The following is a 24,573-nucleotide window of genomic DNA, read 5'->3' on the forward strand; positions in this document are numbered from 1 at the left end:
ATGAATGTGGTTAGCCAGCACTAAGTTCAGAGAAAGTGTGTGAATGTGGCACTTTGTATAGAGCCCTTTGAGTACTCCAGAAGAATAGGTCCATTTACTGGTTTGGCTCCAGTTGTTCTAGATTCAATGATGTTGTTCCTACAGATACATGTCAGCATCTTTATTGTAGTAAAGTCTTGTAATGTGAAGATAGAAACAAGGCAGCAAACAGCTCCATGATCTGATCTTAATGATGTTGTTTTTATTTCTGTCTGTCAGAACTGGATTGGAAACTATCAAAGGTCTAAAAACAGCCTCGACCCTCCCACAGAGCAAACTTTACACACGTCATCTTTCAGCTACAATCTTTGTTGCAGGGATCTTCTGCCAAACAAGGCTGAGAGAAGATTTCTTACAGCTGTCATGTTGATGCTGTTTCAATCTTTGGGCAAACGCACTCATATATTAGGGCTGATATCAGGGCTGCACAAGTTCTTTGTGTCTGTGATCATGAATAATAGAAGTGTGCCTGTTGAAGATCATGTTTCTACATTATTATATGTCCTGTTATTGTTCTGTGTTATATTCAGCTTCCAGCATCCTTTCCCAGCCCCCTGTTACACCATCCATACAAAGCCAGTCTGACTGTGAGCCAATGTGTTTGTTTGTGTTGGATCAATAGATTTGACAGACTTGGGTCATCCAGAGGGAAACAGTCCAAATTCAGATCTAATGAAATGATGGAGGCTGTTTCCTACCACGGTGCTGATGTGTGACTAACAAGGCTCATGGTCTCCAGCAGACAAGCGCCTGGAATGAGGTGAGCTGAGTGTTGCTGTGGTGGGTCTATGCCCACGTCATGCATCAGGATTCATGTTGGCAATAGTTCATATCTCTGTTCTTCAGCCTTCATCACAAAGCTGTGAAGGAAAAACAAACATCTAACAGGATGTGATGGATGCAAAGTCCACTGAGCTCTTTGTCATTTACAAACTTGTCCAACCAACAAGAGCACAGATGAGAAACACAGTGACACTTAAAGGATTTTGCCATATATGAGCATAGATTACTTTCATATAGATTTTCAATGCAGGCTTTTGGTGAGCCGCTGGGTTCTGTCTAATAATCATCTCAGCATTTTACAATAGAACAGCTCTTTATTAGCTCTTCATTTATTGTTATTGGACATGAAACAAGGAAGCTGTTTCTCATTGGATGTTAGTTTCATGTTCATCAGGATCATTTTCTAAAGAGCTGATATTGAGACCATTTACTGCACTGGCTGCACATCCTGTCTACATTTCTCTGTATGTGCTGTGTTTGTCTTTCATGTTTCTCCATATTGACACAAACAGATGAACAGCAGTAGATCTACTCTTCATCTGTTTTAGGCCCAGTGAAAGATATGAAGCAGAAATGGTGTCATTAGGAGAAGAAGAGAAGAACAAGTCCGGTGAGGAGGCAGCAGCTCTTAAAGATGAAACAGCAGCTCAGCCCTGAGCTCAGAGAGCTGCACATGAAAAGGCTCCTCAAGCAGATCATGTCAGAGGTTTGTCATCAACAGGAGGAACTGTTCACATCATAGGATGAAGATGCTGTCAGCTGGATGAAGAAGGTTATTTAATGGCAAACGTTCACATTGAAGTCAAATTGTTGTCGTGTTGAACAGATTCATGTACTGATCGTCTCCAGAATGTTAGAAGAGCTTCAATGATGATGAACCTTGGCTAGGTGTAGAACAGGCACTATGTAATAACCTAGAAATTTCAGACCTACCATTTATCAGCTCAAACATCCAACGACATGAATGCTTTAAAAGCATCAATATCAGCTCTTCTCTGACAGCATGGTGGGAGTTTCTAAAAATGACGGAGTCTTCATTAATCCCATGCAAACGTACACCTATCTGGAACAATCCGGACATATCACAAAACAATAATATGATAAACTTTCCAGATTGGAGTTGCAAAGGAATTAAATACTTGGAACCAATGTGGGAAGGAACAGACTTTATTTCGTTTGACAGACTAGTTACACAATATGGGATCAACAAGAAACAATTTTTGGAATACCAACAAATTAAATCCATAGTAAAAAAGAAATTTAATCCCAGTGAAGCTGAATTACAAACACCACCAAGTGTGGTACAATTTTTTAGTCTAAAACCCCCCAAATTATTGTCTAAAATATACAGAACACTTTCTAAAATAGATGAATCAATGTCCCTTCCTATTGCAAAATGGGAAGCAGATTTATCAATCAACTTAGACCCAAACCTTTGGTCTCAGATATGCTTAAAAACCTTTCAATGCATCAGAAATCCCAGTTTGCAATTAATACAATACAAAATATTACACAGAGTGCACTATACTGGTCATAGGATGTTCAAGATGGGCTATACGCCTTCCAACAACTGCTCACACTGCACAGCAAATACACCGGACAATTACATCCACGCTCTTTGGTTCTGTCCACCAGTGCAGAAATTCTGGCGTGAGATATGTGAAGACTTATCAAAGTGTCTGAAATGTAACATTCCAGCCTCCCCTTTAGTATGCTTGCTGGGCAACTTGGATGAGGTCACTGCAGAAATAAACACAGCCCACGTTGTTTTTACGGCCCTATGCATTGCCAAGAAAATGGTCCTCATTAACTGGAAAAATAAAAATAATCTTAATTCTAACCAATATAGAAACCATCTAATAGATCACATTAGTCTTGATACAACCTCTGCCATCACATTTGATCAATCCCTTTGGGCTCCTTTGATCGGCTTCATCACCTAGTGGTTACTGGCCTGGTAGCCTGGCTCCCTGGGATGGTCCGGGACGGGCGTGGAGGCTTGGGGGTCTGGGGGTGCTCCGCCCCCCGGTCTGGGGTGCTGTCTGGGCCTTGGGGGCTTGGGTCCTGGCTGTTGTGTTGCCGGAGCAGTGGGCGGGTTGGTGCCGGGGGGCTCAGCCCCCGTGCAGGGGACCTCTGGTGCATCGGCCCAACTAGGGGGCTCTCTAACTGGTGGGGAGGTTGTTATATCTTTGCAGGTGGTCTCCTCATTACAGGAGCTCACTCTGCAGGTGGGGGGAGAGATATAGGAGAGGTGGAGAATGAACTCAACCTGGGTGTCTATTGTCTTGTGTAGTTTGGGAGATGATTGGATGATGGGGTGGGTGCAGTTTTCTCTGGGGTGGAGTCGGGTGGGCTGCCCCGGACTCTGTGGGGCTGGGCGGTGCTGCTGCTGCGGGCCCCGGTCCGGATGGGCCTGGGCCCCCTTGCCCTGGTGGGTTCCAGAGTGTGGGGGTGCCTACTGGGGTCAGCGGGGGAGCTGGCCCCAGGGAGGGGCCGCTTGCCCCTCCCTTTCTTCCCTCCCCATCCTCAGCTGCCTCCCTATTCCCGCTCTACCACACCCACCCACACACGCTGGGCTTGGGGTGCAGGTATGTCACCAGGGTGCAGGGGAGGCACTCCCCCTCTGTCCCCTTCTGGCCGCCTGTGCCTCAATTTTATTCTGCAACCTAGACATCCACATTACTCACACTCTCACATAACACAGACATATAGGGCCTTGGGGGTGGGCACGTTTTACAGCATCCAGAGGATGGTCGGTGTACTTCAACCCACCTCTGGCGCTGGTGCCCTACCCTCAATTTTAAATGCATTTATACACTGAGGGTTTTCGGGAGGAGCCGTGCTGCTCTCTGAGAGGTAGCTAGTACCATGCTCTCCTGATTTTAAATGCACTTTAGAACAGCACACAGCAACACTACATATGAGCGGGCATAGGGAGATTTGAGGTCTTCACTCACCCCGGTTCTGTTAGCCGTCAGGGCTGGGGGGCTGGGAGGAGGTGCTGGCCGTCAGACTGGGATCTGGGATGCGGGGCCTCCCCGCTACTGCAGATAAGGAGGTGGTCCGCTTGCCTCCACCCCAGAGAGAAGGGTTACATCTCCTTGGTCTAGGTGCGGCTTGCCCCTCTGAGGGCGGGGGTACCTGGACCTGGGATATAGAGTATGTTTGGGGAGTGCGACTGTCTGTGCAGTGTCTATTTGTGTCAGTCTACACGTTGGGTGAGTGCCGAGTATTTGGTGGTGCATATGGGGTGGGAATGCACGTCTGTGTCCACGTGCGCCTGTTCGTCTGTGTCTATATGTCAGGTTGGGTCTTAGACTCGACCTCTCTGGGAACATCTCAGGCCCTCTAAAGTACGGAGGCCTATCTCCCCTCACCACACTCTCTGCCGGTGGCTGATGCCCTCAGACGTTGGTGTGTTGGTGGTCCTTGTCGTCTGGGGCTGGGCGCTCATGTATGTACCGGCTCACTCCTGGTGGCCGAATGGCGGGGCCGGGCGCCTGTGGCCCGGCTGGGCTCCTTCCGGGGGGTGGGATGCCCTCAGGCCTCTGGCCTCTGGGCCTGAAGCTCGGTCCTCTCTGGCACAGCTGGCTGCCGGCAGAGCCCGCGGGGACGCCACTGCAACCCCCTCTGGCCTCTGCCCCGTAGCTGCGGGGTGACCTCTCCTTTGGGGCTCTACTCAGCTCTTCCCAGGAGGGTGGCACGGTTCCCCCCCTTTGGTGGTCCTCCTCGGGTCCTTGTACTCTGGGGCCTCTGGATATCTGGGGCCTGGATCTCCTCCATACCTGCTTCATGCCCTGGTGGACGGGGCTGTGGCCCCCCCACACTCCCTAGCAGATCGTTACATGGAGAAACCTTTGGAATACAAGCATGCTGATGCACACAGGTGTGCACACAGGTGTACACACGGGTGTTCACAGACACGGACTACAGCTTTCTTGGCTGCTGCCTCAAAGCACATTGTGCGCTGTCTATCTTGCGTGCTGCACAATATCGTTTATTATTTAATATCTACTGTTATCTACTGCTAGCTAGTTTATTGTGATGGTGCTGTGTTTTTATTATGTTGCTCTTTGCTGTTTGCTTTCTCTTCTTCTTCTGTTTTTTTCCTCCATACAGGTGATCCAGGTGTTTTGTTTGTTTTTGTTTGTTTTTTCGCCCCCCCCCCCCCCCCCCTTTCTCACCGTCTCTTCTCCCCTTTGGTTTTCTTTCTCTCCCTCTCTTTCTTTCATTCTTTCTCCCTGTCCTATCCCACAGTCACGTCTGTCCCGTTTGTAGCAACCGAAAATAAAATAAATTCATAATTATAATAAAGGTCAATCAAATGGACCAATATGGCAAGGCCATGATGATCCACTTGGTAAAATAAATCCGCTTGGCATCTTTCTTGGCCTTAAGACAACAATTCTGATGCTAAAGATCCAAACGGGACACACAAAAAAAAAAAAGAAGAGCTTCAATGAATCATTAGAAACAACTTACAGCTGCACAGTTGTGTCAAACACATCTTTGTGTCATTGTGGGATTGTTGTGTTTCTACATGTGACACACGTCTAAAACATGCACACAATCTGAACACAAACAGGGACTCATGTGTTCCCACAGCCAGATGCTGAGAGCCATTTCCTTGTAGTCCTGTGTCTACATACATGAACCATTAGATGTTATTGGAATGATTGTCAGCTCTGATAGTTTCATGTGTGTTTAGCTGGACGCTGTTTGATCCTCGACATGTTTAAAGGTGTCCAGTCCTGAGACACTGGGGCTGGAAACAGCTGTGATGTCATTGGACTGTCACACAGACAGAAGTGCATGAAGTGAGCAGGCTTCACAAAGAAAACAAAGAACTTAAACACAAAGTGTTTGGAGCCAAAATGTTCCCAAGCTGCTCTTTTTGAAATGGCAGAGGTACAGTGGTGTCTAACAGCACACTGTGGAAGGCAAACATGTTATTGTTGGATGAAACTTCATGAATCCTTTGTAGATTTGAGCTGTTGGAGCCTTTCTTTTCTCTTCAGGTGTACAGATGCTGAGGAGGCAGGTGGAGCAGGTGGAGCTGTTGTGATGCTGGTGTGATACCCACTAATGTGTGATCACATTTGTGTGAATTAATTTAAGTAATTTCACTTTCAATGTAAGTGATATTTCCATTTGTGAATGCCCTTGATAACTACAGTAATTTTAACAGGAAACTGAGTCGCTGCCATCAGGAACTAGATTTTATATCACAGCCTGGAAATCTGTCATCTCAACAAGAACAAGAATTAAGTTGCTGAATTTCATGCAGATGCTCCATGATTTAATTATGTTCACCATAGAAACATGAAATTATTTAGTTCAAATTACAAGTTTGAATCTTGTACATGTAACAGCCACCCAATATTATAATTATGCAAGTTCTCAATGGTCATGAGAATTTGCATAATTAAGATTAAGGAACTGACCTCCCATCCATTCTTCCTTCAGTGGGCTGATTTCAGTCATCATGCAAATGTGCTGTTTATAAGATTTGGGGAAAGCTGCAGTCAGCTGAGACTGAAGAAGTCACCTGGATGATGATGAAACTCTTCAAATAAACCATTCCTCTGCAGATGATCTGTTAGCTGTTTGACAACTACTCTTTCAAGGATGTTTGATATAAAGGAAGGTTGGAGATTGGAGGTTGGAGGTTGGAGCCTATAATTAGCTAAGACTGCTGGGTCTAGAGATGCTTTTTGAGTAAAGGTTTAACTACAGCCAGCTTGAAGGCCTGTGGTACGTAGCTGATTATTAGAGATAATAATCGGGCTATCATCCACAGAGCAATGGCCAGTCAGAGCGGGCAAACCAGGAGCTGGAGGCTGCCCTGCGCTGTGTTGCTTCCTCCAATCAAAAAGTGATGAACTGCCGTGGATAGAACATGCTCACAACAGCCTGACAGCCTCCGCCACGTGCCGATCCCCCTTTGGGGTGTCCCTGGGATTTCAGCCTTCCTTGTTTCCCACAGTTGAGGGTGAGCATTGCATGCCCTCAGTCCAAGCTCACCTGCACAGGTGTCGGTGGGTGTGGCAGGCTACCCAGGCTGCCCTGCTGCGCACCAAGGACCACAACAAGCGCATTGCAGGTCGCAAACCGATTCCAGCATCCGAATATGCTTTGGGATAGAAGGTATGGCTCTCCACACGTTTCGTTCCCCACAGAGCAGAGTCCAAGAAACTCACTTCTACCTACATCGGTGCGTTTGAGATTGTTTCGAATTGCTGTTTCTGTGGCTGTGATCAGCTCCACTGGCGGGATTTGTCTCGGTGTGACAGCAAAATTAAACCCTTTAGCAAGGATGTTTTTCTCTGTTTGGGTGAGCTGTCCGTCAGACAGATTCTTCACCCACTTGTCCACATCCTCAGTGTCGCATCCTTCGCTCTTATTAGAGTTCTGCTTTCTGGTTCCTGTATGTGTTCCTAAGTTAATGTCTCCCCTGACAAAGACACATTTAACTAATAGTAGCAGTTTTATTTAAGACCTTCCACAACACTTTTACTAATTACTATATTACTTCCTAGGAAGTAAATTTTTTGACGGGGCTCAAAAATAAGCAGCTCACAGGTGAGCTGCTGATTCCTTACTGTTGGGGTGAAGGGAGCGCCATGCATCGTAAAGACCAACGTTTCTCATGTACTGGCCATATATACTGACAATACATAGCTTTGTGTTAAGTGTAGATAATTTAAAACTAGGAATCTACCCTTTGGATCAATAACTGTGTTGAGGACTGTGTAGCTATATGAGTATAACTAATGATGCATGCTGCATGTGATGCTCAAACAAGTGAGGAAAAACACCATCAGGTGTAATTTATTTCTTTTTACGCAGCAGGCTCTGCTTGCTGCTTGCACATGATATAATCAAGTGTTAAGTAAATATAACATTTTCTGTCCCTTGCTTGTGAATCTCTACATGAAGTGGCAAACAGCTAAACGTGCTGTAGGGACTGACAGCATTGAATGATGACGAAACTGAAAGTAAAGTAGAAGGCCTTTTTCATTCCTAGCTACAAAAAATACAAAGAAGAAATATTCTCAATGCAAATAAAGAATTACATGTTTACTACACATGCCAAACAGATGTAGACATTCATATTTACACATCTGCAAATGTTAGTCAATTTAATAACATCATTTACTATCCATGAAGATGAAACACAATACAAAGTTACAAACAAAGCTTCGCCGTTGGCATAACACAGGTGAATGCTGAAAGATTAAACAGAGAGACTTGTACATTATAAGGTTGCACTTATACCAGTTTTATCTGTACGAGAATGAAAAAAATAACAACCTGGAATCATAAACCTCCTCTGCCCACTTGCCAGAAAAAAGATCAAAGTTTCTTTATTTAAACAAAAGCTTTAATAAAATACATAATAAAACATAATTTTCTCTCAGACTTGATTTCCATATTCAGAATATTTCAGTTATACATATCACTCATTATCTTGGTGAGGCATTAAAAGAAGAGAGTATATGAAGCTTTTCATTCATCACTAAACCTGCTCTGTTATACACACAGTACAAAAACAGACCATTTACCAAACAATAAAAAGTATACCTGCAATATCTTTTACCATTGCTGAGACTTGTCTTCTTTTAGTAGGGAAGCAGGTAGAAGTTCTTTGTCAGAGTACATCTGTCTTTGCTTGGCATCTGAATTTCACCAAACTCAGATTCCTCGAAGCGCTGCATGACCTGTAGCATTGAAAGAAAGGCAGCTTCATCACTGACTGTTGTCTTTTCTAGATCCAAACTTTTAGCCTATCCAATTTATGAAGTTCAAATGAAGAAATAAAATAATTCACTTGTTGAGCTCACTTTTCTGAACAGTTCCTCAATGTGATCCACATCAGCAAACTCTTTGAATATCTCAACAATATATTGGATAAAATAAGAGCCGTATGACTCGTCTCTGTATGAAGTCGTATCTGCAAGCCAAAAGAAACGGACAATTTGTGCTGCTGGTATTTGGTCAGTATCAATGACTCGTTACTGAAGGCTGGAGTTACTTGTTACTGGAACACTCACTAGGGGTGCAGGACAGAAGAGAGATGAAGTCCTTTTCTTTGTGTACCACAGCATCTGTCTCGATGTCTCTTCCAATAGTGGTTAAAACTTCATCATGTAAAACCACCGAACCCGCCTGACCTACAACAACCATGCAGGGTTACCCAGAAATACGTAATAATATTTAGCTTGATCATCTTACAGGTCAGCAGTGATCCTGCAGCAAATACTCTTTTTGTATTTGAACATGTGAACATTTGAACATTTGAACAATGGCGGCCTTATCCCAAAAAGATATTCATAGCTTTAAAATAAATGTGAGCACTAAGCTGAGAATGTCAGCTTTACATTGATATGTTGCATAAAAATTCCTGTGTGAAGCCTTTGATAGTCATTTGAGCTGTTTCTGTGAAGAACTATGATGTGGTGAAACGAGCTCTGATTGAAGTGAAACTTCAGACTGTAAATACCTAAAAAGCCTGTCAGACACAAAGTGTGAGCGCCCATTCAGAGAAACAAACATAATAATGCATCCACGAAAAACTTGCTCACAGGACATTTAAGCTCACGCCACTTCTATATGAAACTGTAAATGCAGCTTGAAACTTCTAGGATGAATGAATCACCTCCTCTACAAGCCTGGATGATGATCACCTTGGGCTTGTTATGTAGTGCAGGACAATTCTGTGTGTTTAGGCTCTTGTAAATGTTTTCAATTTCGAAAGGTTTGCAGTCAGTGCCACAGACACCTTGCAGAGATCCGTGAGACATGATAACTACAAACACACTATCCGTGTGGACAAGATGTGGATGTTTTGAGAACTTTTGTAGAGCTTTTTCAATCTCCTGTAAAATCAAAAACTTTGTATAAATAAATGTATCATTTTCTCAGTTTGGGGAAATGTCAAAGTAGAAGTGAATTATTTTTAAAACTACCTTTACAGTCAAGTTCCTATATTTCACCACATCGTAACCCAGATCTGCAAGCATGCAGTGCATTTCATATTCATCTTTCTCAGCTCCATGTCTGGTTGAATATCCATCGAAAGTTTTGTTAGTGATCAGCAGGGCTACACGCTTTGAAATGGACTCTTCAGTCACTGGATATTTCTAAAAGACAAGATGATTTACAGGAATTGATTAGGTTCTAACATTACTTTTAAAAACAACAAATCATTTTAATGTGTATTAGAGATCAAACGTTTAAATATACAGTATAATGCTGATTACTCAGGCCAGTCGAAGACACATACATTATTACCACGTCTCCCACCATCTGTGCTGTAATGCTGTGTGCTGGTCGAGCATTCCTGCTCCTTTTGGGACAATAGAGCTACAATTAAAAAACACCATCAGCTGATTTCTCAGTAGACATTTTGCTGCAGTACATCAACTGTGTGTGTGTGTGTGTGTGTGTGTGTGTGTGTGTGTGTGTGTGTGTGTGTGTGTCTGAGAGAAAACATGAAAAATGCATTACAATAACAGCTCAAGAAAAACGAATTTTACAGAAATCCTCAGTTTTCTGCACAGATGGAAAAGTGGACACATGCAGCGAAGAGTACATTTGCATCTAGTTTCTGAAGATGTGTAAACATTATCCTGCAGGCTTTGTCCCGCTTTTTGGGTTTGTTTTTCTTGCTGTGTCAGTGAAACAGCGTACCCTATCTGCTCTGGATTGATTATCTTCTACTATGGATTATTTCTCTAAACCATTCAAAATACCATCAGTGACAAGTGCTTCAAGGATTAAGATTTTTTTGTGACACAGTTGACACAAACTCTGCCCTTAACCTGGCAAACTCCTCCTCGATAGGAAGCATAAAAGAAACATGATGATACATATAATTCACATTTTGGTCTTTTAAGTGCCAAAGAATGAAGAAGACGTGGAATAGTCAAAGGAGAAATATATAATCTAAGAAAGAGTCTCATCAAAGATTTTGACATCACTTACCTGCCATTGTTCGCTTGCTCTATCATATGAGTCCGGTCTAATAGCATTTATGTTGGAATGTAAATGCCTCACCCGCCCTCATGTGACTGATTTGAATCATGTTCATTGGTTGGTTATTTTCTCTCTGCGTGTAAAAAAACAGGTCTGTTGTCACTTTATGAAAAACTAGTCACCACATCTAAGAACCTAACAAAACTCAATCACAAATTACTGAATATCATATGTGTGTGATGTGCAGTTTATGGTCCTGAGAAAAGTGGATTACATAAAGAACAGATGCATTTAAATATGTTTATTGTTGTGTATTTAGATTGTTTGCTTTGGTAACTGCAATTATAATCACAATGACACAAAAGTGCAAAAAAATAAATGTCGGTTATATTCATATAGTGACATTTCACAACAACTGGTAATGCAAAAAACAAATTATTGCAAGCAACAGACCACGAACTATGAGAAAAAAGCAAAGACCAGTCAGACAATTGCCGATGAAGAATCACTTGGTGACCCCACCCGATTTTTAACAGGAAGAAACCATCAGCAGAAACTCCTTCTAGCTATTTTGTAGCTGTTTATTTAAAGCAGAAAACCAAAAACAGTCAGAAGACAATGAACTGCTGGTTCAGATTAGCACATCAAATTCATGCAAAACAAGTGTACAGGTCATGATGATGGATGTCAGAGGTGATTGATGGTGTTGACGGTTTCGCTTTTCTGCCAAGTAAATCATTTTCCGTGGATGTTTTCAGACCGGAAAAACTAGAAATCTCACACAGCACAGTTTCTGTTGGCAGCACGTCTGGGTTTTGTGAAGCAAACGTTTCGTACAGTCCTTTTCAGAGACTCAAAAGACATTTGACAAACTAAAAGAATTTTAAAATAAGGATTGCTTCTGATAATCACAGCAACATTTTCTTTTGCAGTCACTGACTCTCTGAAGTCTAGAAACCTGTGCCATCGCTTCATGTTGTGTTGCAGTAAGTGAAGTAAGTGAACTAATAGATTTAGATCAGGTGAAAAATATCCAGTTTTGTTGCCTGTAGAAACTCTTGGGTTGCTTTTGAATTTTTCTTTTGGTCATGATTCATGTAATGCTCTATCCAGTTAGACTGCGGCACAGAACTTTAGAGTATTGGGGGGGGGCCCGAAACAATGCAAATTCTGGTTAACATTAGATTAGCTCATCCGGCCACATCCCGATCCTTATATAATGATTTTCTACAGTCACAAAGTGCTTTAGAGAACTACACATTACACACCATCATACTCTGACGGATGCATCAGAGCTAACTTTTTTGCTATCTGTCTGACAGATATAATTTTGCCTTAATAACATGGACGGACATCATTTCAGCCCTCAGAAATCAAACGGGCCTCCTGTATATATGCTTTATCTTGTATGTATGTACGCATATGCTCGAAATAAATGATCAAAGAAAAAGTCTCTGCCTGCTGCAGCTCAGAGCACAGATGGGTTCGTGCAGTTCATTTCAAAATGAGGAAAGTTTCTACAAGACAAATTCTTCCAATTAAGAGAGCACCTGCTGAAATTGTATTACAAAGTGTTCCAGGGAAAGTGAAAAAAGCAAGAGACAAGACAAGGACATAAGAAGCTAAGCAGGGAAGATAAGGGAAGGGAGGAGAGGAAAAAAGTGCGACCGCCTTCGCTGAGAGCGAAACGAGAAAAAAAAAGAAAGGTATAGAGTTATATTTTTGTTAATAGGTTCAGACTGGTCAAATGTAGATTTGGTTAAATATGTAAACAGCACAATATATATATTACTCTTCTTATATGTCAGTTAAGTACTTGGAATGTTAACGGGTCCAACAATGTGGTGAAAAAAAGTCCTAAATTCTCTGAAGAAAGATTTGATTCACGTTGATTTTTTGCAAGAAACCCATCTGACAGATGAGGAACATAAAAAATACTGTAGAGAATGGGTTGGCCAAATCTTTTTTCATCCTACTCTACAGATAAAAGGGGGGTTATTACTGTTATACACAAAAATCTCAGAGTCACTGTCCTTCCTTCAAGGACAATGAAGGAAGATATATATTGGTTAAAAGGGATAGTGGATGGGGCAATATATAATATAATAATATATATGCACCGAATGCACAGGATGGCAAGTTTTACAGGGTATTATTTAGTCAGTTAGTGGACATGGACTGTGCTAATATAATATTAGCGGGTGACTTCAACAGTGTTTTATGCCCCAAAATGGATAAGCTTCCCCCACAATCTACTTTGACAAAATTCCAAAGCCCTTTGGCAAATTATAAATGAGCTTGACATGTGGATGTCTGGCAACACTATAATCCACTATCTAAAGAGTACACTTTCCACTCTAACCCTCACTTGTCAGCATCTCGTATAGATTTTTATGTCCAAGTGTATCAGTCAGTTAGTTCAGCAGGTAAATATTGGTCATATAGGTCTCTCTGACCATGCTCCGCTGTGCGGCAGGCAGGAGTTGGACCCAAAGTGCAGGACTCACAGACTCAGGGGATGAACTCAAAACACAGCTTTATTTGCTGGCAGGGGAAAAACATAAACTAAACTAAACTGGGAACAACAAACTAAGCACTCACAGAGAGCCACAGGAAGCTCCACACAGCATGAGGGACGACACGACACTGACTCAGAGAAACACAGGGCTTAAATACACTGGGGAGTAACGAGGGGAATGAGACACAGAAGGAGGGCACAGCTGGGAGAAATCAGGACTGACGAGACAAGCAAAGCAGGACGCATTCACATAAGACACGGACCTTCAAAGTAAAACAGGAAGTATCACACAGAGACGCGAACTTGACACAGTGGAGACAGCAACTAAGAAACACAGAGACATAAACCATAAGGCAGAGGTCTAAGAACCAAAATACACAGGGAAATACTCAGCTGGGAACACAAGAGACTAGACTAGAGGGAGTAACAAAAGACCAACCATGAGAACATAATGCACAATGCAGAGTGACAGAAAACAAGAAACTCAAACATGCAAAGACACACTTACACAGAACAGAGGGGGCACAGAGAAACATGAAGGGCAAGGGATCAAAACTAGAAGCCATAGAATAACTCACAAGTACAATAACACAAACATCACAAAGAACTAAAAACGCTGGGTCAGGAGACCCAGGACCGTGACAGCTTCAGGTCTTGGAAGATGAGCACACTGTCTCTTTTGGATGAGAAATTTATACATTTCATAACAGAGCAAACAACAGTATTCTTAGAAATAAATGATAAAGACATGAGAACTTTATGGGATAGCTATAAGGCTTACATGAGAGGGATGATTACTTCATACACAAGTCATAAAAGAAGTCAACGATTAACAAGGCAGTTAGAGACCGAGAATGATTTAAAAAAGCTGGAGAAACAATACTATGTAACTAAATCAGCTGAAACATTAAGTGAGCTCAGCAGGACATCTTTGTGTAATTTGATAATGCGAAAGCCTTCTTGGTGTTGATAATAAGATACTTTCAAAGATACTGGCTCTTAGGCTAGAAAAAGTAATGTGCTCTATTGTGCATGCTGACCAGACAGGCTTTAGTAAGGGGAGGAATTCTTATAACAATACTCGATGCCTATTTAATATTATTCATTTTTTAAATTTTCATCAGATCTCCGGGGTTGTTGTCTCTATGGATGCCGAAAAGGCATTCGATAGAATTGAATGGGAATATATGTTTGAAATCATGAGAAGATTTGGGTTTGGAAAAACTTTCTGGGGTGGATCAAAATTATATACAAATCACCAACAGCATCTGTGTTAACTAACGGCTTGTTATCTTCCCCATTTTCATTGAGCAGAGGTACAGCACAAGGTAGTCCATTGTCACCACTATTATTTGCTTTGGCCATCGAGCCTTTGGCCATTAGACAAAATCCAAGTGTTCCTGGAGTTAAAATTAGACAACAAAATATTCTGCTCTATGCAGACGGTATCCTTCTGACACTGACTGACCCTGCTAACTCTCTACCTGTTCTTACTAGGTGTATCAAGGACTTTGGTCTTATATCTGGATACAAGGTAAATTTGATGAATCTGTTACAATAACTCTGTGTAGTGGAGGGGACTTTAAACCTTTATATGTTCAACCTTTACACTGGGCACCATCAGGTTTTGTATAGTTGGGAGTTAAAGTTACACCAAATGTTGGTCACTTACATAGAGAAAATATTAATGAAATGGTTCAAGATCTTCGAGAGATGCTGACAAGATGGAGGTCACTTCCGATATCATTTTTGGGAAGAATGAATCTCATTAAGATGGTAATCCTTTTGGTTTGCAATTTTGAAATCAGAAGATATTAAAGTAATTAACAAGGCTATGGTGGATTTCATTTGGGCAGGAAGAAAACCCAAAATTAAATTGGAGACACTACAGTTACCGAAAGAAACCACTGGAAGCACTGGGAGTAACCTGCAAACTGGATTCTAACGGACAACAATTATGGACATAAATTATCACAAGTTTGCTATGGACTCTGGAGAATGTGAAATATTCTAGTGCTGTGCAGTGTTACTGTTTTGGATGTGAACCAGTCTTGTCTTTGTTGGGGAAAAAAGTTAAAAGTAAAAAAAAAAAAGGACAACAAAAACATGTGAGATGCAATGACGAGTGACAAGAAACCAGAGGGATAAAGACATGCAGGGGTTGGATTCAAATCTGGTCCGTCCTCTTTCAGCCATATGGTTTAGTATCACCTGCTCGTCTCAGTGAGCTGAACTGCAGCTAAAAGGACAAAATCGTGCATCAAATGAAGAAATAATCTGATCATATCTTTTTTTTCTTTTTTTTCCCAGTCCTGTTTGGGGTTTTAGCCATCAGATTTGACGTCTGAAAGCTAACAAAGATACCAAGCGGATTTACTTTACCACCCACATAGGTTTTGTTTGTGCTGAGAGTTGCTCCCAACTGAGAAACTTTGAAATATTAGACATTTTAAAATCCCACCTAAAACATTTAGATGATGCTGCCCAGAACACTGTGTGCTGTCTTATCAAAAATATCCCTTCCCTGTTTGCTGACACTCCAGGTCACACCAATGTCTTAGAACATGACATTGATGTAGGTGACCATCCCCTGATCAAACAACTATCGCGTGAACCCAACCAAATGTGCACTTTTTGAGCAAGAAGTTTCCTACTTGCTGGAAAATGGTCTAACTGTTGCAAGTTCCACTGCATGGAGTTCCCCATGTCTTCTGGTGCCAAAAGTAGACAAATCCCCACGTTTTTGTACTGATTTTTGGAAACTAAACAGTGTGACCAAACCTGACTCCTATCCTCTCCTCCGAATGGAAGATTGTGTTGACAGGGTTTGCTCTGCAAAGTCTGTCACCAAACTGGATTTATTAAATGGTTATTGGTCAAGTTCCCCTAACTCCACATGCATCAGAAATCTGTTTTCATCACTCCTGTTCACTTCCTACAATATACCATCACACCTTTTGGACTTCAAAATGCCCCTGCCTAAATCGTTCCAAATGTGACTTTGGTAAGCCCACTGTTACTTACCTAGGTAAGCAAGCGGGTCAGGGTCAGGTACTCCCACTCCTGGCCAAAATTCAGGCTATTCTTGATTTCCCTGGGCCTCGTACTAGATGTCAGCTTCGCCATTTCCTCAGAATTGCTGGCTATTATTGTGGCTGCTGCAAAAATTCTGCAGACTTAGTTAGTCTGATCCTGAATTCAACACTTACCACTAGAAGTACTGTACCACTGAAAAAGAAACTCTTTCCCTTTTGCTTGCGTTACAACATTTTAAATTGTATGTTGGTTCTAGTTCATAACCTATCATTGTCTACACTGATCACAACCCCCTTGTGTTTTTTACCGGGATGCAAAACTCAAACCAGAGGCTAATGAGATGGTCACTCCTGGTAAAGGAGTTTAATTTGGAATAATGCCACACACAAAAAAGGACTAGTGAATGTGCTAGCAGATGGGCTGTCTCTTGATTTGGTTTGGTCTTGGGGACGGGGTTGTTGCGACCCTGGCCATGATGACTTGTTTTTGTTCTTTGCTCTGTGTCTTTAAGAATCTCTGCAGGTAATTTGTGATTGGAAAGCTGGCAGCTGCTGATTGGTCCCCTGATCATGTGGCTGTGTTGATAATCACTCGCCCGTTGTCCCGGGGCAATAAGTGACAGCAGCAGCATACCCATCCTTGGCCTCCATAGCCGTTGACATTTGGGTGTGTGATTTCCGAGAGTTACTTAGTTTTGTACATGGTGTGCAGGTTAGTTTCACTTGTAAATAGGCACTGAAGCAGAAGGGGTGAGCTGCCTTATTGTTCCTTATAGTGTTTTCTCCTGTTTATTCAGTTAGAAAGTTAGGTGTAGCACTTGTCTTTTGTTTGTTTTTGTTTCACTTAGGGTTTAGATAGCAGCTCCTTTTCTGAGTAAGCTTGTTTGTTTGTTATGTTGGCCTTTGTTCACCCCGCAGTTTAGCTTTCAGTGTAGTCACAATAAAACCACCTTTCATTTATAAATCGGCTTCTGGTTTTTGGGACCAGGGCGGGGTCATGTTCCTTACAAACCATATCTTGCCGACCATCTACAGATGCTTGGTGGTTGCAGCTTTCCTAGCGACCTTTTCATGGTTCCCATTTACCTGTCTCCAGTGTGAATGACATTACGATGTCATTGCTGTAAATCCAGGTGCTGTGGATCAGGGATTCAATGTCTTGTTCAGTCTTGGCACACAGCTTGATGCCATTCATGTACAGGAGGTGGCTGACAGTCTTGTTGATGATCTCACTGACAGGGCTCAGGCCTATGCAGAACAGCATTGGGGACAATGCTTCTCCTTGGTAGATCCCACAATTGATGCTAAAGGATCCCTTTGACTCAAACTGGCAGGCCCCAACACCCTTGGGCTCAACTACTCAGAGTGGCAAGCATGACAAGGCTACATGCTAGGCTAAAGACTAGAGCCACACGACCATCCCTGCCTAGACTTTTGTTAGCTAACATTCGCTCTCTTGAAAACAAGATCTGCCTTGGGTAAAAACAAAAGCGGCGGTGTATGCACTTACATCAACAGCAGATGGTGTGTGGACACACAGGTGGTGGAGAAACACTGTTGTGGGGACATGGAAGTACCAATGGTGAAGTGCAGACTCTTTTATTGACCGACGGAGATCAATGCCGTATTTCTGCTGGCTGTTTACATCCCGCCGCAGTCTGATTGGACCACAGTGCTAGGACTACAGCATGGCGTCATCAGCAAACACGAGACCGCTCATCCAGATGCTGTGTTTGTCGTTGCTGGGGACTTTAATCACTGCAACCTCGGGACTGTGCTCCCAAAATTCCATCAATACATGATCTTTACAACAAGGAAAAACAAAACCCTGGACCATGTCTACAGCATTGTAAAGGGTACATATAAAGCAGTGCCTCCCCCGCATTTTGTCCCCACCAAGCGATACAAAACATGTCCAAACCAGAAACCCTGGTTGAACTGTGAGGTACGTTCCATGCTACATGCATGCTCCACTGCATTTGTCCCTGGTGATGCAGAGGGCTACACAAAGGCCAGATATGACCTGCATAGCGCCATCAGGGAAGCCAAGAGGCAGTACAGGCTCAAGCTGGAAGGACACTAAAACAACTCAGACTCAGACTACTTTATTTAGTAATAAAATAAATACGATAAATAGTGCAATAAGTAGAGTGCAACAACCTGAGTACTGATTTCTATCAGAGGAACACAGCTAGCTGCAACACACTACCGGTCAAGCTAAATGAGTTCTACGCTCGCTTCAACACCATCAACACCAACCAACACAGAGGGATTCTACCAGCAGAGGCAGCACAGAGCTCTAACTCTCTGACTTCGACTGAGGTATGCTGAGGAAAACTAACCCCCGAAAAGCAGCCGGCCCTGACGACATCCTCGGCTTCACCAATGATTGTGTCCCCTCTGTCAGTTTCAGAATTTTTTGGAAGGAATCTCAGGAGAAAGATCTGTCATTTAAAAAAGATTTCATTTGGTTTGACAGCTGAAATTTCTTTTTTTCTTTTTTTTTGTTCGATACTTATCAAATGCTGCATTTATTTTTTATGCAAACAACACAGTTATCTGCTTTCATTCTCCTTAAGTGGTACAAAAAACTCAAATTTGCAAATCCAAGTGCATGCTGTTTTTAAATGGCAGAGTTAATATCTTTTTTGTTTTTTTTAATTAGTTTTTTCTGTTTTCACAAATAGTACATAATTACATAACATAATAAAGTGTACAATTCAGAACCAAAAATAAATAAATAAATAAAACAAACAAAAACAAATAAACAAAACAAAAACAAACAGACTGATAACTAAGCACAGAACACCAGCTCAGTTCCATCTAAAAAATAAATAACTAAAGACAGAATACAATACAGTACAATACCTGTGGTCCCAGTATTGCAGTTTGAACACTCAAGAGAATCCTTGTAACATAATATTAGAAACATCAGGTTCCACATAGTTCAAGTATGGTTCCCACACCTTAAAGAATTGACAGCTGAAATTTCAAGTTGACACAGCGCCGTGGACCTCTATGTGAATAGGCAGCATGCTTCACAGAAAGGGTCACACTGAATCAGGCAGTACAGGTTTTATACTACAAAAATAACTAACTACAATATCTCAATCTGTCAAAGAAGCTTGCAAAGAAATGACGATGACCTGGATGACTGAGAACCTTCACAGACAATATCTCAATCTGTCATGCCGAACGAAGATTCTGACATTCAAAAGTTTGAGTGCCAACTCATACAAGAAAATTTGCACTAAATGTATGAAAATGATTATAGCTGCTCATTTTAGTAAGATAAATCAAAAATTTTCAATCCTCACAACTCCCAAAATAAATTAAAGAAAGAAAATTTGGATTAACCTCCAAACTGCTGAGCAAGCTTTACAGATACACAGTGGAGAGTATCCTGACAAACTTCATCACAGTGTCGTACAGGAACTGCATTACTCAGGGCAGGAAGGCTCTCCAGCATGTTGTCAAAACGGCACACCACATCTGAGGAGTACCCCTACCACCACTACAGGACATTTACAACATTCAGTGAGGAAAAGGGCACACAACATCATCAAGGACAGCACCCACCCACAGTACACATTGTTCACATCTCTGCCATCTGGTAGACGCTACAGGAGTGTGAAAGCAAGGACAACCAGACTAAAAACCAGTTTCTATCCACAGGCCATCAGGCCACTGAATCACCGAATATGTCAAACTGTTTATCCATAACTGTAAATTTGCAATTTTGCACAATTCCACACAACGTAATACAACTGTAAATACCTATAACCTGTAAATTTGCAATGTATTGCTACATATATATCCTAATATTGCATATTCTGTGTATATTATCATTGCTCTGTCTCACCATTTGGGACACCAAGCGTACCCTGCTATGACAAAAGCAGTAAACAAAAAACAAGTCAGAAGAAAATGCACTTTTATTACTACTACTACTTCTATTAGTCATAATAATAATAATAATAATAATAGATCAACATATTGCTGGGAAGCTGTTATGTGTCTTATGTGTTGTGATATTTTGATACCACGGTAGCATTTACAGGATATTGCTTTGTAGTGAAAACTGTTACTCAATAAGGCCCATTTACTAGTTGTTTTTCTCTTTCTCTCTGACCCAAGAATTGATGTGTAAGACTCACAGGCTGGTACCCCAAGGTCGAAAATACCACAGAGACGAGACCACTTCCTTACTCCCATCCTCCCTTTTTCTTTATCTCTTAGAAAAAGGCTCGTTAAAGGCCAGGTGGTTTGTTTCAGAATTCACTAATGAAAGAACTCTGTATTCTATGTCTAGGAGTGTATTTTGCTGGGATGATCATAAATTGTAACTGAAGAGATAAACTACACAAAGGATACTTCTTTGCTCACAAGGCAGGAAGACGTTTCCTTATTTGGTCTGTACCGGTTTGAACTGAGAACTTGCTGACACACGAACCTTTTTTTCCTCTATATAAGCTGTTATGTACTAAATAAACCTTTGAGTTGATTTGGGAAGGCAACCTGAAGCAGTCTGTGTTTCCTTGTTCTCCCAAGCTGCTCCCGGCGCTGTAACTAACCCAGCTGAACGGCATACTTGAGCGTTACTTTGAATAATTAGGAATCTAATAAAGAAAGGACAGAACTCTGCTTATCGGTGCTCGTGCCTTGGAGGGAAACCGGGACGGAGATTTTCTCTTCATTATGTGTCTAATATTTACGTCTTTTCTCTATTCTCCTTTTAGTACCAATTCAATTTTTAAAAGAAATCTTGTCTGCCACTTGTCAGTTTTTCCTGGCAGTTCAGGTCTACAGTTGCTCCTAAACTGCTGGTTAAGGCCAGATTTGCACATCAAATTCTTGTGAAACAAAGGTGCAGTTCATGATGATGGGTGTGACAGGTGTTGTTGATGTGGTGAATGTTTCAGTATAATACCAAGGAAATCGTCTTCCAAAGAAATTTTCAGACTGGAAAAACTGGAAATCTCAGACAGCACAGTTTCTGTTGGTAGCACGCCTGTTTTTCTGTGAAGCAGTGCTGACGCCTCATTTCATAAAAGGTGTTTGGTTGGCATACACCCACATCTGTATGTGTGCAGTGCTTGAATCTGTGAATTCTGCTATCTTGAGAAAAGTTAAAACAATGACGTTCAAAGAATTAGACTTTTGGAAAAAAATCTTTTCCTTAATGAGTTTAATCCTTAAAATTGCTTAACTGTTGCCCTTTCTGGTCCCAGGGATCCAACAGACTATGGTCACATGAGTCTCTACCTTCATATTTCTAGCAATAAAACTAGTATGTTTAGGGGCTTTGCTTAGTGGGGAAAAAAGTTTGGTAACCTAAACAGGCTGGTGGTGTCCCAATGTCTTCTGTTTTGAACTCCCTTTTCACAGTCACCCAGCTGGCCTGAGTTTGTAGTCTTCAATGAAAGTTTTCAGACTTCATACACAAGAAGCCACAAACAGTAGAATTTTATGCACAGCACACGTGGTCTTTGTAAATCAGTAATAACAACATTTCATTTACCAAGGTTGAACTAAAACACAAACAATGGTGGTTTTGATAGGACAACTTGCTTGAGTCAAAGAAGTCTTCTCTCTGTTGGACAAAATAACAAGAATATTCAAGAAAATTCCACATGAAAATTAGGGAGAGGGACAGGAACCTACAATAAAATCGATCACACGCTAAATTGTGTTTCACTTTAATCAGAGCCAATCAGCATTCTTGGAGGCGTGTTTTGGAGTGTGCTCCTATATAGGTTTCCAAGCATAACTTCTTAAGCAAGTAATACAAAGCTTGCGATACAAGAAGGGTTGGAAATGGCCACCAATGGTAAGACTTTGTCAAAATTATTTTGATGCTACATATTAATGTTGACGATTATGCTGAAAATTAAAATGCTCTCTCCTGCTGCTGTGTGTTTAAAATAGCACAAAGAGCACAATTAAATTCAGTTGATGAATAGCTGCTCAATCTGAAAGTGATGTTGCAGAGAAGGACAAGACAGAAACATTAAGTATGGCCAGAAAGTTTGACTCACATATGCTGTTTATTAAATACATACAGAATGTCATCTGTTCTTTACCAGTTATGTCTGTGCATTATTTTTGATTTGGTAGAAAAGTTATCCAGAGCATAAAAGAAAAGATTTTAAGACCATAAAAATCTGTATTTAGATTAAAGTTGTTTTCCTCTAGTGTTATAGTTCATCTTTGTGTTCAAGGAGTGACTGTGCACACTTGCTGTTCAGTGCTCTTCAGTTACATTTCAGTTTCAGTTATAATGTTGTTTTCTTGCTGTTATTTGAGATAAACTGGTTATTAAAAAAGTGTCAAATGTGTATTATTCTACAAATTACTTTTGTGTTTTGCATCTTTTAATTCTGCTGCATTTTTATTTATACAGCCAATCTACAGACAATAAACAAAAACAGAAACTATTTGGTTGAAAACCTAAGCAAATCAACATTTAAGGATCTCCTGGATGACCTTCTGCAAGATAAAGTCCTGAGTGATGCAGAGAGAGATGAAATTCTTGAAACAACTCCAGTCACAAAAGATCGGGCCCGCAACCTTGTTGACGTGGTGAAGAGGAAAGGAGAGCAGGCAGTAAGTTGCTTTCTGGTTCATCTTGAAAAACGAGATGAGAATCTTTACAAGAACCTACCTGAACCGCCGAAAGGGAAGTCTACGCAGAAACCAACAGGTGAGTGTGACATTCTGGAAGTTCAACTTACACATGGCCAGCATCAGCAAATGACAAAGAAATATATATGTGAAGTTTTCATCGGTGGTCTAATATATGTTGTGCTGTGTTTTGGGCTCTCTAGGTGAAAGAAGATCATTCGCGAAGGACAGGCCCAAGCCTGATAACTTCTGAATATTCAATCCAAAGTGTAACTGCATGAATCAATTACCTCAATAACTTCTTTAAATGTGAGCAAGATGGGCGATTACCAGTGATAACTGTGCCATTTTCTGTAATCTAAATAGACATTAAAGTCAAACTCAAATGATCATGCCATATTTTTTCCTGAATCACAATTACTCTCCTCACAGCTTTCCATGTTTCCTTGAGAAGATGTAAATCCATGGAACAACGGGCCAGAAATTAAAAATAGCAGTACAGGAAAAAAAGTAAAGATGAAACACTAATTACTAAAAGTATAATATTTGGATAACCATGCAATCCCTGAGTAATAAAGTTGTAATTTCTGTGCACTACTAAATATTTTTAATACAGCAAACCCATGATAATACTGTTTACGATTTGCTATTACTATATTTATTTGCTGAAATACCTCATACTGATGCAATCATTAATCCTGTATGTTAAATAGGCTAAAATGTACAGGTTAACTTTGATGTTACTGTCAAAACATACAAAGATGCATCACATTAATAAAGGTCAACTAAGTAACTCAAGTTATTATTGGTGTATTTTGTCATAATATGAAAGAAGACATTAATCACATAATTTGTAAAGACATACACTAAATTGCCAAACGTGGTCAGTCATCCATCCTAATCACTGAATTCAGGTGTTACAATAACATCCATGACCATGGGATTATACAATCAGCACCCAGGCATACATACTGTTTCTACAAATAGATTGTGAACTAATAGATTGGTCTCTGGAGCTCAGTGAAATAAAGCATGGTACCATGATAGGATGTTACCTGTGCAGCAAGTGCTGTCGTGACATTTCCCACTACTAAATAATCCACAGTCGGCTGCTAGTGGGAGTTAGCGTTAATTTGGAAGCATGACCCATTTAAACATTTTACAACAAGTATGTGCACTTACTTTACTGTCCCCACATCATTGATGCCTATGGGGGAACCAAAACAATCAGTCACATTTAACTGTGGAAGAACTACCTCCAGAAGTGTCAAAGAGTGCATGAAGCGCTTTGAGTGCTTAGACAGAGTAGAAAAGCGCTCTATGAGAACAAGTCCATATACTAAACATAGCACAAATACTATGACTTGGCAAAAAACTACATTTAGCACTAATTCTATAACATAGCAGGAACACTATAATTTAGCAGAAGTACTACATTTGGCACAAATACTAGAATTGTACAGAACTGTAATGAATTAGCAGAAATATTGAACAAGGAAAACAGTAAGCTGAAAAAAGCTGCACAAGCTGAAGTCCTGTCAAAAGTAGTAGTTGTTGAATGGGGAGAAATTGGCAGAAAATGTACAGAGGTAAGAG

The 24,573-nt window shown here is 41.2% G+C and overlaps 1 protein-coding gene and 1 long non-coding RNA gene across 2 annotated transcripts; one reads left to right on the forward strand and one right to left on the reverse strand.

The window, feature by feature from the left end:
• Nucleotides 1-7,742: 7,742 nt before the first annotated feature.
• LOC146577936 (caspase a-like) lies at nt 7,743-10,286 on the reverse strand. Its single transcript, XM_085268511.1, has 6 exons — nt 10,109-10,286; nt 9,792-9,965; nt 9,482-9,701; nt 8,877-8,996; nt 8,667-8,776; nt 7,743-8,543 (listed from the first exon to the last, which is right to left on the reverse strand). The coding sequence occupies exons 2-6, from the start codon at nt 9,852-9,854 to the stop codon at nt 8,445-8,447; spliced, it is 612 nt and encodes a 203-aa protein (XP_085124637.1). The 5' UTR covers nt 9,855-9,965; nt 10,109-10,286; the 3' UTR covers nt 7,743-8,444.
• Nucleotides 10,287-22,138: 11,852 nt separating this feature from the next.
• LOC146577937 (uncharacterized) lies at nt 22,139-23,770 on the forward strand. The gene is made up of 3 exons (XR_014891450.1): nt 22,139-22,183; nt 22,757-23,056; nt 23,181-23,770. It is a non-coding gene; the product is annotated as an uncharacterized LOC146577937 (long non-coding RNA).
• Nucleotides 23,771-24,573: the final 803 nt, after the last annotated feature.

Source organism: Mchenga conophoros, linkage group LG3 (genome assembly GCF_057382185.1).
Source record: "Mchenga conophoros isolate Kocher_MC1m ecotype Shallow Benthic linkage group LG3, M_conophoros_male_GT1.1, whole genome shotgun sequence".
Lineage (NCBI taxonomy): Eukaryota > Metazoa > Chordata > Actinopteri > Cichliformes > Cichlidae > Mchenga > Mchenga conophoros.